Source organism: Protomyctophum parallelum, assembly GCF_964188405.1.
Source record: "Protomyctophum parallelum genome assembly, chromosome: 4".
Lineage (NCBI taxonomy): Eukaryota > Metazoa > Chordata > Actinopteri > Myctophiformes > Myctophidae > Protomyctophum > Protomyctophum parallelum.
This window is the reverse complement of record NC_139700.1, coordinates 42,225,385-42,243,827: the sequence shown is the minus strand read 5'-3', so window position 1 is coordinate 42,243,827 and position 18,443 is coordinate 42,225,385. Positions and strand designations below refer to the sequence as shown.

At 43.3% G+C, this 18,443-nt stretch overlaps 1 protein-coding gene across 1 annotated transcript; it reads left to right on the top strand.

Annotated features, from left to right (window-relative positions):
* The first annotated feature begins 3,789 nt into the window (after positions 1-3,789).
* On the top strand, positions 3,790-10,059 carry LOC310857827 (serine/threonine-protein kinase pim-3-like). The gene is made up of 6 exons (XM_083763754.1): positions 3,790-4,299; positions 4,679-4,788; positions 5,008-5,058; positions 5,375-5,858; positions 7,440-7,631; positions 8,000-10,059. Exons 1-6 carry the CDS (start codon positions 4,215-4,217, stop codon positions 8,209-8,211), a joined length of 1,134 nt encoding a protein of 377 aa, XP_083619880.1. The 5' UTR covers positions 3,790-4,214; the 3' UTR covers positions 8,212-10,059.
* The last annotated feature ends 8,384 nt before the right edge of the window (positions 10,060-18,443 follow it).

The following is an 18,443-nucleotide window of genomic DNA, read 5'->3' as shown; positions in this document are numbered from 1 at the left end:
AGGGGTCTTAGAGACCTGCACAGGTCAGGTTTTGTTTGCTTCCAATATGGATCTTATAAAAGTATCAATATATATATGGTGTGTATTTTGTATTTCTTTTTTTCTTTTTCTTGTTTTAATATAAGCCTCCTGTTGGAAAATAACTATGTAACAGTCCCCTGTTCAATTATGATTATTTTGGGAGCCACGGCCTGAAAAGGTGACACTATATTGACTATAACTCTGGGGGAGCCCAAGATCAAACTATGGGAACCTTCCAAAACTTCTGGTTTCCAAGTGGCTACTCTCCTTTTTTTTTTTTTTTTTTTTTTAAGATATTTTTTTTTGCGGCTTACGCCTTTTATTGATTTTTGAAGGGACAGACAGTAGGCTGACAGGAAACGGGAGAGAGATGGGGGGATGACATGCAGTAAAGGCCGTGTCGGGTCCGGGAGTCGAACCCGCGGCACACTGCGACTGGATTACCAGTCTGGTGCCCAGACCGTTACGCTACGGCCTGGGCCAGTGGCTACTCTCCTGAGCCAAAGTTAATCATGAATGCTGTATCTTGTGAAAGTGTGGATGCATGGGGGTTTATAAATACTTTATTTGATGTGTGTTTGGTGGGTCTGTACACCAGTTCTGTACACCAGTTCTACAAACTGTTAATAAATATTTCAATCAATCAATCAATCAAACATATCTTTTGTTGTTAACAACCGTTTGTTGTTATCTCAACGTGAAGATTGAGTTGGCTTTCTATGAAACATGCTATACAAACACAATTTTACTCGACTTGACATGACTTGAGTGCGGTGGGGGGGAAAGGAAATCTAACTCACAAACAAAGCCTTGAATAACATACAGTATGTGGAGTATTAGGGTAGGATCAAAGTGGTAGCACCTTATCAACACTGTCATTAGTTTAATGGCCTGTTATTGAGATTAGGGGACGGAAGTTTCTCTCTGATCTCCCGCTAATAGCACTACATGCCCTTGGCAATTCCAATTATTATATCAACTTAGATAGGTAAGCAATGCCAAAGACAAACATTCTAATCACTCCGTCAAGGTGAAGTACAAAAGCAGGGGTCGGTTGTAGCAAGGTTTCTGACTCATATGGATCGTCAGTCAAGGTTTATCTTCAAGATACCTTAAGGTGAGAAACACAATCCCAGTATCCCACCCCATTCACTTTGTTTCCGCATTCACTCGTCCATCTCAAAGGATGACCGTGTGTGTGTGTGTGTGTGTGTGTGTGTGTGTGTGTGTGACACAAGATTTGTGTTGTTAAAATGTTGAACATGAACATATATTTTTCCCCACATGGGCCTAATTTCAAGATTTTTGGAAAATAGCCGAACTACGAGCTTGTAGATCGTCTATTGTCAAATAGCTTGATGAATATATAAGTGGGTAAACTAAATTAGTTGGAAAACCCTCAAGGACCCTCTAGTGACCCCACTTCGAGAACCACTGCTTTATAAAACTATCACAGCATTTTAATGAACCAGCAAATCATTAAATCCACAGAGGCTGGACTAATGGGGGGGAAGAAACTCCTTGGTGATTACCCCCCCCCCCCCCGACTTTACTTTACTGGTTCAAGGAACAAAATGGTTTACCATTCATTAAAACAAGACCCCCCCCCCCCCCCCCCCCCCACACACACACACACACACACACTCGAACGGCCTGAGCCCCCCACACCCAGTATCTAATGTTGAATAATACATGATCCCAAGCAAGAAAAGACCTTGACTTCTCTTTGATTCAACCCCCCCACCCCCTTCCCCTAGGAGCCAATAGTGGTGGAATAGGTGCTTATAGAGACAGAGACGAGAATGACAGGGGGGATTGGAGAGCATACATGATACATACTATATGATAGACCACGGATCACTGGCAAAAACCTAGCTGTTTGAAGGAGTCAGAAGTTGTAACATCATCATACACCATTGAAGGTAAAGGCGCTCCAGCAGATGATGGAGGAAGGAGAAAGGCCCCTGGGATTGTATTGCAGAGTCTGTGTGCAAGATTACAGATCTCTGGCAACGCTGATGTAAATTCTGAAATCTATTGACCCTTTTCACATCACTATGTTTATGTTTTTAACCACACAAACCCTCCAGCAATCCATATTCTGGGGGAGGGCTAACAGCCAATGGAAATAACTGATCTACTGACAACTATAGCTGCAAAAAATTTGGGTTAGAAATGTGGTGTAGCGGGGGGAAAAAGGAGGTGGGCCTACTATAGAACCCTGGGGGACTCCACACAAGTGTAATTTGTTTTACTGTCGGGCAGAAATCTCTTATGTAGTTATGTCCATTAACTCTCTCTCTCTCTCTCTCTCTCTCACACACAACGTGATGTGACGAGTTTCGAGCTTGTCGATCTGCTACTTTTGAATTTGAATCTGAAAAGTAACAGTTTTGGGCATAATGGTTTCCCCCTCCCCCCCAGCAGAGACAAAATAAATGATATAGGCTACAGGGTTTTTAAGTAAGGCTGGCAAATTCCAGTTGACTTGGAGAAGGGATTATAATTAAATTGTAATCATTTCTTATTTCATACAGTATTTCATACAGTGGCAACTAAGTCATCTGAGTGTTTCAGCTTGGATGGCATCATGGCACAGATGCAATTAATTTTCTCAGTGTAATAAATCTTTGAACAAATGCACATGTTCCATTATGTTTCAACTCCTTAATCTGTGTTGTCAACACCCTCTACGGGCAGCTTTGTGTCACAGCAACTGTATATTATAAACACCACAGAAATTATTTATATTTATTTGTATTTGATTAAGAAAACATTAGCAAATTTGTAATTCTGCCATTTTGGCCACTAGAACATGTACAAGTAGTAACACTTTCTACATTTGACTAGAGAGAATGCAAATTGGATCTACCGTTTTGCTAATGAAACGAAGCACTGCCAAGTGGGCTACTCAGGCGAAGTCCATGGGCGTCTGTACTACAGGAAAGTAGTCCCTTATGTTTTGAACGTCATTCCCGTCACATTCCAACTCAAAGCGTTTGATTTAAACACACGGACATACACCATGTGAAAGTCTAAACGTTAGTGGTATAATGGTATTTGAAGCGGCAAGGAGGGGGGGGGGTCGATGTAAAGGGGGGGGGGGGGGCGGTGGGGCGGAGGGATCTACGATCTACACACCCGCTTGTGCGACCAGTGTTGCCAGGTCTGCTTATTATAAGCGCCGTTGGTATACAGTGCATTTGTCCATGCACGGAACCCCCCCATCTGAAATTATGATGTGTGCCAGGACAGGGGCAGGGACCCATCACCCATGTACCAGATTTGTGTTGTTAAAATCAAATATACATTTGGGAAGGAACGCGCAATTTGAACCAGTTCCTTTCCTCTCCATCAGGTACCCCGGCAGGCCAGGCAATTTAGAGAACTGCATGTTATTTTTATTTTATATATAGACCTATATTTTTTATTGTATTTCCAAGGTAGGCTACCTAGTACATTCCCTAGGAGGGGACACGGGGAGAACATATCACTATATGGAATTTCTTGTGGGTTAATATTTTTTGCATTTATGAAATTATTTTGAAAAATAATGTAATTTGTTTCTAAATTCAAATTTACACAAAATAATAATAAAGTACTCATTCACGTGGCCTATTATTGTCGCTTCTTTGGGGATTGTTTTCATAGACCTGGTTGGTGGTTGCTTATTTCTCTCGCACAACCTGGCAACACTGTGCGCGACTCTCATACATAATATTGGCTTTTAAAGAGTAGGCTCAGGCTGGAGTTCAGTACAAACAGAGATTACTGGGTTCAGGGGAAGGAGGCGGTTCTCACACACACGCTACTACCACTACACTACAGCTCAGCTGAGCTCAGCTCACTGGGTTCAAAACCATTCAGTGATCAGTCGTATTTATTCCTCTGACATTATAGCAAAGCCGCATGACTCTTGGCAACGAGAAGAAAGCAGTGGATTCTCTTTGGACGGGGTTTTCACCATTACTGGACTACAACTTTTATATCTTTCATTTTATTTTTTCCCCCTCCTGCCTGCAAAGAAGAAGCGCTGATCGGTGATTAACCTTGATGCTTGAGCTTGTCTTCATGCGTAATACAACCGGAGGGACCGAAGAAGGACTCTGAGGTCTCTGACCGACTTCGGCTTTTATCAAGGAGAAGGGGGGGAAAGGAATAACGGTTTTGGGGGGAGAACTGGAATATAAACAATGTTGCTTTCCAAATTCGGCTCCTTTTCGCACATCTGCAGCACCTCAAATATGGATTTGTCGGTGAAGATCCAGCTTCAGCAAGGTAAAGGAGGGATTCCCCACGCATTCGGACCTACTATAATAATAACTACTACTACTCACTAATTTGTAGCCTTCGTCGCCGCAGTTAAAATCTAACCACATAATTGCTACGACTAGTGGTCCTTAAGTCATATATATATAACGGCTCAGTATTGACTTATTCGCAGCGATGTCGCGCTCTCTTTTTGCTTTTGCCATTGAAGCCAAAAGGTTGTCGGCGGGGATATGACCTTATAATGAAATCTGGGGCCATTTTGAAAACAAGTGTGTGGTGCCACGACCATCCATGGGCGCGCTGCCTGCCTGGCTGTGCGCATTGTGCGCCCAGTTTCCCCCCACAAGAATACAAAATAAACGTGATTGTGTTTGTTTTTATGCAGGGAAAACGGAGAAAGAAGCGTTCGAGAAGTTCTACCATGTGGGCTCGGTGCTGGGCAGCGGTGGCTTCGGCACGGTGTATGCCGGCACGCGGATCTCAGACGGTTTGCCGGTAAGAGAGAAAATAATTAGGGGCTTTGTTTTGATCCGCCACGCCACATGTGTAGGCTAGTAGACTACCATCCCACCCGGGGAGAGAAACACACGGCCTACATTCTAAGGCGTGTAGATCAGAACCACAGGGTATATAGGCTATATTCGTGTTCTTTATTATGACGATTATCGTGATTTCTATCAATCTCATGATGTTTCGCTTTTGTTGTGGTTCCAGGTTGCTATCAAACACGTCTCCAAGGAAAGAGTCACCGACTGGGGAACCCTGGTAAGATTTTAACACACTTCGTCCGTCTCTGTTGTAGTTATAATGATAATAATGATACAATCAGCAGCAACTATACGCGACCATGTGTTATTGTTCCCACAACGTGTGAACCATGTGTTATTGTTCCCCGTCGACGCATAACATACATGTGCCATTGTTGTGCCCCCCCCCCCCCTCGCATTTTAACCACTTTACCCATTATTTTATACTTTGCTTTGGCTATTATTGTTTTAGCGCCAAAAAAAAAAAAAAACATGTGGTCAAATCTGGGAATACATGTTTTGATCATGTTTGCTTCCCCGATCCCTCTACGCAGAACGGCGCGGTGGTCCCTCTGGAGATAGTGCTGTTGAAGAAGGTGTCGGGAGGGGCGGCCTGTACCGGCGGCCACCATCACCACAACAACAGCAACAACCCCGGCAGCAACAACTCCTCTCCGCCCCCGTCGTCGACGACGAACACGACGTCGCCCCCCGCCTCGCCGTTCTTCCGCGGCGTCATCCGCCTCCTCGACTGGTACGAGCGGCCGGGCGACGGCTGGCTGATCGTCATGGAGCGGCCGGACTCCGCCAAGGACCTGTTCGACTACATCACGGAGAAGGGCGCGCTGGACGAGGACACGGCGAGGGGGTTCTTCCGCCAGGTGCTGGAGGCCGTGCGCCACTGCTACGGCTGCGGCGTGGTGCACCGTGACATCAAGGACGAGAACCTGCTGGTCGACCTGCGCACCGGCGACCTCAAGCTCATCGACTTTGGCTCCGGGGCCATCCTGAAGGACACCGTGTACACGGATTTTGACGGTATTTTTTTTTTTAAATTGGTTTTATATTTATTTTTTGCTTCATATTGTTGCTGCTGTTGGGTATAGAAAAAGCTTTGTATGTCCAAATTTGTATAAAAAAAAGGAAAACATTTTGACATTTGTGAGCTTGTAGATCTGTTGTAGAACTGCTTTTTGTGTGTGACACAAGTAGGGCATTAATTAATAGGCCTACCATAAAATTAAAAGTTTAGATTAATTATGATTGTTAACCATTATTGAAATGTGGTCCGGGGACCCATAGGGGGTCCAGAATGGCCCCTTGAGGGTTGGTCTGTAACTCACTGGTATTTTTTTTACTGTGTTAGAATATTGCATCAGAGGTTCTATGGCATCGCAAAAGGCTGATAAATCACTGTGGTGTGGGCTGTGAATAGAAGTATTTATATTCTGAGCAAGGCGTGCTCTGCTGTGACGCAGCATTTCCTGCTGCCACCCCACACACACGCACTTCAGGAGCAGGGTCACCAGCTTGATTTGTTTTGCCTAATAGCTGCTTATAATGATGATACTATTATTGTTGTTTTTTAATTGTGATATAGAGTGGATATCAAACAAATGTTGAGACTGGTCGTAGGGTTTTAGCCTAGTTTCGAATCCACCCCCCTCAAAACTAAGGCAAAAAAGAGGCTTATATGGACATGGTTGTGTTTTTTAAATGGGCGGGGGATTGGATTGGTGCATGTCTTGTTGTGAAACCTGAGAGGTAGCAGGCAGCGCACGTGATACATTCCTGTTTTTGTTTGGTATCCAAGTCCCCCCCCCCTTCCCGTGCCCTTGGGGAGGGAGGAGGCTAGTAGGGGAGAGGGAGGGAGGGGTTCAAAGCGTTTAATGATATAATGGTGGGCTGTAGTGCTTTTGTTATGGCGACCGACTTAGTTAAGGAGCTATTTATACCAGCCCAAGCGGAGCGGTGTGCCTCTCTCTCCTCCTCTCCTCACGACCCCAAAAGTAGCAGCCCCATTTCAGCCATGATGACGCAGTATATGTCGGTCTTCCCTCTCTCTCCCCTCGCTGACTGACTGGCTGCCTGCTGGCTTCTCGTGACTTTTTTATTTTGGGTCCGCAGTCAGCGTCACGCGCCAGGCAGACGCGAGGGGGTGGGGTGGGGGTGGTTTTAGACAGACTACAGCGGTCGGTCAGCTGACAGGGAGGGAGACTGCTGCTTGTAGTGTCGCAGTGTTGCCCCCTCCCAGATAGTCATATTACACCGTGATTCTATTTCAAGGACTCCCACATTTGATACCTTTTTATTTTATTCTTATTTTTTTACTCTGGGACTTCAGACCCCCCCCCCCCCCCCCTTCAGTTGGTTTAATTCGTACACACTGAGTTACAGACCCATAAGGGATCTATTTGAATACCTTGGTCTTGGTGGTCAGTGGTCACCACCACTCCCCGGACCCCACCTTCTTGAGAATCAGTGCATTATTACAAAGTATACAGTATATTACGGTATTACCCAAGCAACAATTCTCGACTGCCCCTTTTAGCTTAGCCTGTTCATCACAATTCACTCATGGTGTTTTTTCCTTCTTCCCTTACCCAATATATACTGTAGGAACCCGAGTGTACAGCCCACCTGAGTGGATCCGCTTCCACAGGTACCATGGGCGGTCAGCTACCGTCTGGTCGCTGGGCGTGTTGCTGTACGACATGGCGTGCGGAGACATCCCCTTCGAGCAGGACGAGGAGATCCTCCGAGGATGCTCTTCAGCGGGCCGCATGTTCTTCAGGAGGAAGATCTCCCAAGGTGAGTGCTTTATGAAGAATATAGGAACCCCCCCCCCCCGTGACACTAGGAAAAATGTAAGAAACCCCTTATGACAAGTGCGAGATCAGAATAATAATGAAAGTAAGTTTGGACTCTAGTCAATAAAGAAGAAACTATGTTACCAAACAATGAACCCTACCATAACAACCAGGTAAAGAATGAATGCTAGCATTATGTCTAAACAACAACATGCCATCTAAATAACATTCTGCACATTTGGAACTATAGAATAGCAGGTAAACGATGAGCTGTATCTGCATGTGTCTGAACAACACGCTTTCTTGGAAATTATTGACATCTGTGGTCGAGAAAAATAAATCTAATAATGTCTTTTTACATTTCTGCAGAGTGCCAGCAGCTCATCCGGTGGTGCCTGTGTCTACGGCCGTCCGACAGGCCCACTCTGGAGCAGATCTTCGATCACCCTTGGATGCGAGCCTCAACGTCGTCGTCGACGTCATCGCCCAAGGATTCCACAACGTCGGAGTGCAGCGGTGACATCACGCTGCACGCCATCAGTGCCGACTCCAGTACACACTCCAGCAAGGAGAGCCTATGATCATCATACTGGGACGGAATTCCATAAAAGAAATGGGGAAGGGAATGACATTCATAAATATATCCCTGGACTGATGATGATGATGGGTTTGTGCCCCCAGACCCTCCCATGTTTGACAGCACAGCAGTGGGGACTGCAAAGACTTTATTGTGGTTGACAACTTAAAAGGTTTTTCCTCTTAAAAACTATGTCTTAGTTTTTGAGGAGATGTCGTTTTGCTCATCAAGGAGCTTGTTATTACGTTTTGGGTGGTCTGGTGGCATTATTTTTTATGAATTGTTATTATTTTTTTGGGTTGGTTCATGTTCTCTGTAACCCTCCCCCAATCCCCTGTTTATGTTCCGAGCAGCTCTTATAGAGCTTCAACAATTAATATTATAGTTTTTCTTTTGTATTTTCATTGATTTGGAGTGCCTTGTTTTTTGGAAAGCTGCTTATTTTTTATTTTTATTTTGGGTGCACCCTCCCTGTCATGTTTTTGTTTGCCAATTTGAAAAAAGGAGGGGGGATGGGCGTAAAGTCCCCCTGTGCCTCTTTCAACCAAGAGCCTATCCCCCAAGGGCATCGCCAGGGCTGCATAATCGTCGGGCGCAAACCACGTATCAAAACGAATATAAAAAATAAAATAAAATAGCCGATCTGCAAGCTCCTTGTAAGCTGGTAGATCTGCTATTTTCAATGCTTTCGTGCGACAATCTTGCATGATGAAGTAGGACATACACGTACATTTACGAGGGGAAAAGTTGAAATATGGAGATAAAAGGTTTATGCCTGACGACCATCGGCGATATAGCAAAAAAAAAAGATGCCCACCACCCCTCTACACTGACATGGTGGAATACTTGAAAACGCACACTCAACAACTCACAACACTACATCTCTCTTTTTGTAACGCTTAATTTATCCTCTGTCATATGATGTACGTGTTCCGAAAATAGCAAAGATATTACAAGAAGTCATTTCCACAAATCTGTGGTTATTTATTTATTTATTTCCCTAGGTATGAGGGGGGTCCCCATGTCCCTCAAAACATATAAAAAGCAACAAAAAATAAATACTTGGACCCACTAAGGTTCAAGCAGAATTAAAATAATAATTTAAAAAAGTTCACGTGATATTGGCTATTTTCGGGATTTGCGGCCATCTGACGGAAGTATAAACCTAGGCTATGATGCCCACCATGTGTCCTCTTGTCAAACAAAAAATAGCAGATCTGTAAGCTCACAATGCGTTGTGAGCTTATATGCTATTTTCCGCTTGTGACGACAGTATAAATGGGGCTCAACTGTGCTGCTCTCTCACTGGAAGTCTGCAGCACATGGCTGTATTTGAATGGTTTTCTCATCCATAGTGTCTGAATGTGTACTGAAACACACAACACCTCTCTCTCTCTCTGTTTCTGTCCCATTGAAAGGCTTCTATAAAGCAGTGTTTCCCAGTTTTTATTTTAATGGGTCATGAGAAAAATATACGTTTTTCTTTGTACATTTCCTATAAAAAAGGCTATGTTTACTCGCGAGTCGCGACCCACCAAAAGAAATTGGTCCCGTGTTTGGGAAGCACTGCTCTAAAGTTGCTACTACTACACACACTGCTAACTCTGCTAAACATAGCGTTTAATGCTTACTCCATCGTTTGCTGAAAAGAAGAAGAAAGAAAGAAAGAAACCTCACGGTCCCAATCGTGTGTATAGGCTGGGACCCCTGGGCGTGAAATGATGCACAATCAATGCAATATTCATGGTCTCATTGTTATTTTAAATATTATATTACTCTTTTCTTTTTTTGGATTAGTATTTGTATATTTATGTACATTCTCCCATGTATATTTATTTGTACTAGGACATTCCACACTCTTGTGGTTATTTATTTATTTATTACTTTTACCTTGGATATGAGGGGGATGCCATATCCAATTTCAATTCGTTCACTCTTTTTTTTTGCATTCCTGTAATCCCATTAAATCGTCAACTAAAACCAATTTAGCCGTTGTCCATATTGAACAACTCTTGTGTCAACTTGTAAAAGAAAAATCTATTGACCCATGAAGGTTCAAATGGAGTTCAATGAAAATGTATAGGACAAAGGATGGGGAAATGCTGTTTCTGGATTACTAAATTCTAAAATGTTAATTCAAAATGTGGATGAAAATGTTGAGGACTACCGTATATTGTTTCAATTCAAATTTTGAAAATCATGATGGGGAGAATATTTTTTCATACCAAAATTTCAAATAAATCTTTTTTGTATATAAAATACAAACATTTCCAGTGTCTTAATTTACTCAGGAATTTTAGATTATTATATTTGTTCTTTATTTAGTACAGTGGTGCTACAGTTTTTGATATAGCATCAAAATCAGTGTAAACACTTCCCATTGCAAGTAAATAAAACGTTTGGGCAATTGTCCGTGACCTTTGGGCAAGTAGAACATGGCTTGAAATTGGCTGACGAGGCATAAAATGCCAAAAATGAATATTTAAAAAAAGACCTGCTTAACCATTTTGTCTCTGTCAGGTGGAAATCTCAAACGCAACTGTCAAATTCAAAAACGGCAGAAGTAGCAGATTGACAAACTCGGATTGGTGCCTCTGAGACGGTAACCATGACAGAAGGCTCACCCCAAAACATACTCGGCCCATCACCCCATTTGTTTAGCTGATCGCTTGCCCCCAGCGGTTCATTAATTTGTTTTACTGAGGTTAAGGTTAAGAATAAGGTTAGGGCAATACATAGATTCACAGAGGTTAAGAGAATAAAAGTTTTAGTCATAGTTTTACTGAGGTTAAGATTAAGAATAAGGTTATAAGTTTAAAGCATAGTTTTGCAGAAGCTACGTTTAGGAATACCTCGCGGCGACCGTTCCGAGGTCGCAGGATTTGACCTGGGGAGTGCGTGATTTGACCTGGGGAGTGCATGATTTGACCTGGGGAGTTCGTGATTTGACCTGGGGAGTGCGTGATTTGACCTAGGGAGTGCGTGATTTGGGGTGAGCGTTAATTTCCTGAGACGTTTAGTGTCAACTCGTGAATATACAGTAGGCCACTTGAAACTAAGTAGATTTTGTACATCTGCTAGTATCAAAAGAAATATCTATTTTTACATTTTTACACAAATCTTAATGTATGGGGGTCCCTGGCACAATGTCCTTTCAGATGGGGGGCCCGTGGACCAGAATTTGGGTGTCCTTCAATGTGAACCACTGATCCAGTAACACACGCACGCACGCACGCACACACACACACACACACACACACACACACACACACACACACACACACACACACACACACACACACACACACACACACACACACACACATCAATGATGCCATGTGTCTTAGCTGCAGACAGAATCCTCTCTGGTGCTATCATTTCCAGAATAGAAACATCCAATATACCATTCCTTTTTAATCATCATTAAGAAAAGAAAAGAAAATAGCAGATGCGAGCTTGTAGTTCACTACTTTTGTGAGACACTTTTATGATGAAGTTGGGAATTAACTTATTATGGTTTTAGAATATTTAGACCTATGAGTAATGTCTTTGCAGTAGAGAGAGCATCGACTACACAACACCTGACTGTATGATGACTCAGATTGAAGATTCCTGGAATCTTGTGACCATGTTAGCTTCTGCTGCCCCCTGTGGTGCAACAATACCATGCGTGCTTTACTTGTGTAATAACTATCTGTGCTGGCAGTAGTTAATTTAAGGGGTCCTTGATATCAAAACATTTGAGAACTACTGGTACTGTACATGCAAGACCTCAGAGTCCACCTAAAGCCCAATTTAACCACTTTCAACCTGGTGTCCCTATATTACTTCAAAGTGGTTTTTTTGTGCTGATCGATCTTCAATCTCAGCTGTCCTTGTAGACCCTCACTCTATTGGTGCTACACACACCACAGTGTTATTAGTTTTCAGTAGATTTAGTCCTATTTAGTCTTCTGAAATTGTTTAGTCTTAGTCAAGTCTAGACTAAATATCAAAATCTTATTCTTTTAGTCTTAGTCAACAAAATGAACACTGCAAACACCATTGTACAAAAAATAGGGCTTAAGTTGTGAGGTTCACCTTGGTTGTACCACCAGTTTGACACTTGTTGTGTTTGGTGTGTTTGACAGTTGTTGAAAGGCTAAAGTAACCTTAACCCCGGTTCACTGCTTAGGATAAAGGCTGTATTGATTGTTACGTGCTGTGCAGCACTTAAAACTGTCCTAGAACAGCCTGTACTAGAACACAACAGGGATGAGGGTGCGCGAGAGTAAATGTGAAACATAACTGCCCCTCCTCTTTCCCACACAGAAAAGCAGAGGAGAGTTCAACGGAGGTCCCAGAGATCATGTGAATGCCATATAGGCTCATCTCGAATGCAAACTGTTACAGCACACACAACACTATAATTCCATATACAACATTTACTGAATGTCAATTCCCCCTCTCCTCCCCCCATCCAGTTATTACACTTCCCCCTATAACCAGTATAATTACACTGGCCCGCGGCTCAGATTGAGAAAAGAGAAAAACATAGGACAAGACAATTATAGTAGACTAGATTCGGAGAACAAGAACTCAGACACACTGTCAGTCAGTCACAACAGGAGGGAGTTACGTAGAAACTATAAACACTCACACAACCCACAAAACAACATGAAGTGAACCTATAGAAGTCCTCTACACAGGTTATATGCTAACGCTCCGATCGACAGAAAAAACATCTTATGAACTCACATTACTAATATTTATATAGGAATGGGTCTTGTGCGTCATGACGCAGGACGCACCCGGCCTCCGAGTATGTAAGCGTCCCCTGCGCATGCGCACTCATTCATCTCTCCTTCTGCTATATCGACAGGCAGCAAGCTGTTATCACTGTATAAAAGTATTTTATTATATATATACATATAGCTTAGCTTACGTAAGCAAATGCTCGCTTGCACTATTTACATCAACACGTCACCAAGCCACCGGCCCAGTGGAGTTAAGGTGAGGTCGAGGTCCACCAGGTCACCGACCCAATGGCCTGGTTCTTATGTAAGGAGCCGACAGACCTACAGTATATGCCTAATATGCTCCAGGCCCACCTATTCGGGCCTAATTCCCTAGACAGCTTGACCCCTCTGGGCAAAGGACTAGGGTGGGATTTAAGAGCGATCCCTGCGCTCCCATACCCTTCTCGCTTGCGAATATAGGCAGAAGGAAAGTATCTGAATGAGTCCGCATGCGCAGGGGGTGCTTATATACCCGGAGGCCGGGTGCGTCCTGCGTCATGACGCACAAGACCCATTCCTATATAAATATCATAGTAATGTGAGTTTATAAGATGTGTTTTCTGTCGATCCGCTCCCAATGCGAGCGAATGCTCGCTTGCACAATTTACATAACCACGGTTATTGCATAACCTCCGGTTCTCCCCCGTAAAAGCAGGCAACACTGATACATGGTTTTGAGGTATTTACCTGAGTATGTATTTTTCAATACTCTCTGCTTCTACTACATCTAAGAAGCAAACTTAAGTTACTTTGTAAATGTATTATTATCTACTATTTTCAAAAAGAAGCAACATACAAGCTCACAACGCTTCACACCGTGCATGGTAACAATGTCATTCACCGAAATGTTAGGGTGTCAGTGTGTCCTGAATCAAAATCGTTTGAGAACCACTCAGAAATGTGAATCCCTATCTTCCTTAATCAAAACAGCTTACACTTAATTCGCAACTGGCCCCTGTAAAAGAGTAAAAGTCGGGGGTGGCCAAAGGGCCTTTCTGTGTGGAGTTTGCATGTTCTCCCCGTGTCCCCTAGGGTAGGTACCTCCCCCTGGCCAGCCGGTGCGCCTGATGGAGTGGAAAGGAACTGGATGGAATAACGTGTTCCTTCCACGCCCTATGTCCAACCAGGGAAACTCCCCCCTGTCAGGTGTAAAGGAGCAACTTGGACACTCAGGCATGAAGGAAGCATGAGTTCAAGTCTGTTGCTCTCCCCAGGTTGGCGGAGGGTGTGTAGAGCCCAGGATCACATTAGATAATTGACACAGGGGTGAAAAATGGGTTACAAAATCGTGGGATAAAAATTATTAAAAAAAAGAAAGAGTAAAAGTCCCCCCCCCCTCCCCCTCTTTTTTGTATACTGTTCACGTTTTCCCATTTTTCTAACCGTGTATTTACCGTACCCCCAAACCTTTATGCTTGGTCCAATTTTCATATTCTTTGGTATGACCTGGCAGGGGAATCTGACCTCTGACATCCCAGTCTCAAGGCGGACACTCTAAACACCAGCCCACTAAGCTGCTTTAAGGGCCAATTACACTGAGGAGTGAGGACTATAACTATATAACTATAAAACATATAGTTTTTAAAGTCAAGAGGGTGGAAAAGTCCATGCCATAATGCGCTTTAGACACACACAGGTGAGTGGGCAAAGTAATTCATGTCATGAACAGAAGGGACCATAGTTAAGCCTTTAGTCATGATAAGAAAGAATATGTTGCCAAAAAGGACCAAGCTGTACCCAAAAACAATAGATACCAGGCCTGTGGAATGGCATCTTGACTCTTAAAATATGCAAAATGTCAGAACATATTATCATAAGGCAAAAGGGGAAGACATCATAACAATATAATGTATAATTCTATCGTATCATTTCCATCTCACTTTACAGTAAAGCGCAGCAGATGTGACATTAAAGCAGGCTCATTCCAAATCCTAAAATCTCATTAACCTTTTACACTCACTTTGCACTTTGAGTCAACCCCCCAACCTGCATGAATGTGCTAATTGCCATCCATATGTTAAGTTTACGGTATCGGCACCTGCTTCTAAAGATCGTGTTTGCATTGTCTGTGCCTGGAAGGGGTTTCTTGTTTTTTTATATGTAAATGACTCAGTCAGGACCATGGAGGTGCCTCCAGCAAACATTAACATACATACTATACATTCCACACACACACAGTCCTGACCCATTTAAATGTAAGTGCCATAAAAGGACCCTGCTTGTCCTGTTCAGATGGAATTGTCTTATACAAAAGACAGTCATTGAATTTTTTCACAAGGGTTTGGATGTAGATTGTATGGTGGGGGGAGGCCGTTTACAGTTACAGCATATCACACAGGACTCTTAATATTTAACCCAAACAATAACAGTTGTTTAAGTTGATATAGGGACCCTATAGCTAGCCCCAAATGCCCCCCTTGCAGGAATCTTGAAGTTGTTTTGCACCCTGACCCCAACAACACATGTGAGTGACAGTGACAGGAGTCTGACACTTTGGAACAAGGAGGCCCCACGGGGATGAAGGGGGTGGGTGGGGGTTCTAAACATTGTTCTGTTATCGTAATGAAGTTCTTGTTGAAAGCTCAATACAATTGTGCAGCAGCTGCTTCCTTATATTGAATACACAGGACCACGATGGAAATAAGCCCTCAGGCCTTTTTTTGTGAATAAAGTATCCCATCCATCAACCAATCAATCAATCAATCAATCGGGGTGGGGGAGGGGGGGTCTTTTTTGAATTATTTATTTTTGGCATTTTTATGCCAAAAAGATACATTGACAAGAGACAGTAGACATGTGAAGGGACAGGAAGCAGGGGACACAGCAAATATCTGACCGTCCAAGAGTCAGTCATATCAGGAACACATTGTAGGGTTTGATTGATTCAAATATTTATTAACAGTTTGCAGAATTACAGTACATTTCAAGCACAACTCAATACAAAGACTGTTAACTGTGAGTGGACGACCCAATAAAGCATTACACTTGTTTACAAGAGGGTCCACCTTGTTCAATTCAGGGGGGGAAAACAAATGGGGGGGATTCCGATTTTACAGGGGCCAGTTTCAAATTGCAGCCGTCCGTAGGTGCCCTTTGAGAGCGGTTTTGAAGGAGTCAAGGAATTCACATGTCTTAATGACTGTTGGTAGGGCGTTCCACATTTTGGTGGCATAGGAGCGAAAATAATTTAGTCCCTTGTTCGTGCCGGATCTGGGTTGTACATGGTTTGTTGCACTCCCTCTGGTGTTGTGGGTGTTTACATTAAGGAAGTATTTAGACAGGTACATGGGTATCTTATCTTGGTGGTGTATCGAATCTTGTGGACCAGACCCATTGCAAGATGCTGTACTCTGTCGTCGACCCTAAGCCATTCCAACCTGTCAAAGTGGGCAGGGGTGAGGCCAAGTAGGAGCCTGACCAGTTTGTTTTGGGAGGTCTGGAGCCTTGTTTTAAGGGCCTATGAGGTGCTGTGGTACCAAGAGGTGCATGCATAGTCAAAGAAACCATGTACGAGGACTCCTGTTAAGGTCTTCAAGGTGTTTTTGTTGACCAGTGAGGAGATCCTGTAAAGGAATCTTGTTCTTTGATTTACTTTTTTGATTACGTTGGTGGCCATTTTATCACCGGAAAAATTAGCCTCCAGGATGGAACCTAGGTAGGTAATTTCATCTTTTTGTGTGATAATATTGTCAGTTGCCACCCACTCTAATCAAGAAGCCATCTGCCTTGCTGAGATTACTATTTGATCCGAAGAGAATGGATTCAGATGCCACCATGGGTGCACTGTGCACCCATGGTTGCATCACTGGCATGCATTCTAATATCCGGGCTTATCAGCGCCACTTATCAGCTTCTCAGGTCAAGTTGTCCTATATGTAATATATATATATATAAATTATATATATATATATATATATTTCTTCCTCTGCCTAGTGGGAATGTGCGTGCAAAATTTCACGGAAATCACACAATGTGTTCATGATGTGCGGCATTTTGTTCAAAACGGAGCACTCCTGCAACCTTTGGAAGACAATCGTAGTCAATCAGGATGGAGTATGAAATATCTGAAAGACCCGTTTCATTTTAATGGCTATATAGAGACTGTGTAGTGTGTACCAATTTGCGTGATGTTTGGACAAAATTTGTAGGTGATGGTGTACTGTGAAAAAAAACTGTGTTTTGCAAAAAGCGGCCTCCTGGTGGCGCTATAACAGGCCAATGTGGAAAAGTTGCGGCAGAGTTAGCTCTGGTCCATAGTCTCCTGCACTTTACTGCCGTTGCATTGAGGCTATGTGGCCATTCTATTTCCTAGCCCCCATGAAACGCGGACAAACCTTGTGATCACCAAATTTGTGATGTATTTTAAAGTATTGTTCCGTTCAGTGTGAGAGGACCTCAGTGGAAATAAGTCTTTGGACTTTACTGTGAAATCCTTGAATCGCTGATTATAATGTTGTATTATGATTGCTTTTCTAAATAAATCAAATCAAAATCAAAATCAAACCTCTCCTCTGTTACAAAAATAAAAAGAACGTTTCACCTACTTACCAATACAAAGGCAGTTTGTGTAATTAGAAAGCCTACTTTCCTTAGTGGATGCACTTTGAGCCCCCCACCACAAGTATAAAATGTACTTTTTGGCCAGAAAGGAATTTCTTTTCACCAGAGGTGGAAAACAAATCCCTTTCTGGCCAAAAAGTACATTTTATACTTGTGGGGGGCTCAGGGTGCATCCACTAAGGAAAGTAGGCTTTCTAATGACACAACCTGCCTTTGTATGGGTGAGTATAGGTGAAACATTGGTCCGCGTTTCATGTGAGCAAGGAAATAGAACGGTCGCATAGCCTCAATGCAACGTGAGTAAAATGCAGGAGGCTATGGACCAGAGCTAGTGTGTGGCTGTGGCTGAGATCAAGCCAACGGTGCCAGAGATTAGCTGTCCACAGACACACACACACACACACACACACACACACACACACACACACACACACACACACACACACACACACACACACACACACACACACACACACACACACAGGGACGGACTGACGGAGTGCAACATACTCTCTCCCCCTGCCTTCGAGACAATAAAATGTTCTCACACCATATTGTTCTATGACAGATGTCTGTCAGAGACAATTAAGCTCTCATCATGAATGGTTGTTATAACATGTACTTGTCAAATAATCCCCCGCAAGAACAACAACAACAACAACTGTTGTAAGTCACTCAAGGAGAAATGTTCCAATTTCTTCTTGTTCCACTTCCAAATGTGACGGTGACATTCTCCCCTGGCCGCCGTTCCTGTCCACAGGCACAACACAACACATGAGAGAACTAATCAGACATAATCAGCCATCAGCTGCCATTACTGGGACACAGGCTATTGACCTTATACACACCACTGCCATCTTGCTAGCAACAGCAAGGTGCTAACTAGGTGCAATTTCCC

Bases quoted from the DNA above. Each gene is read 5' to 3' on its own strand.
- LOC310857827 (XM_083763754.1), top strand. From the start codon at position 4,215: ATGTTGCTTTCCAAATTCGGCTCCTTTTCGCACATCTGCAGCACCTCA. The intron at 4,300-4,678 runs GTAAAGGAGGGA...GTTTTTATGCAG, and splicing joins GAAGATCCAGCTTCAGCAAG to GGAAAACGGAGAAAGAAGCG. The intron at 4,789-5,007 runs GTAAGAGAGAAA...TTGTGGTTCCAG, and splicing joins GGATCTCAGACGGTTTGCCG to GTTGCTATCAAACACGTCTC.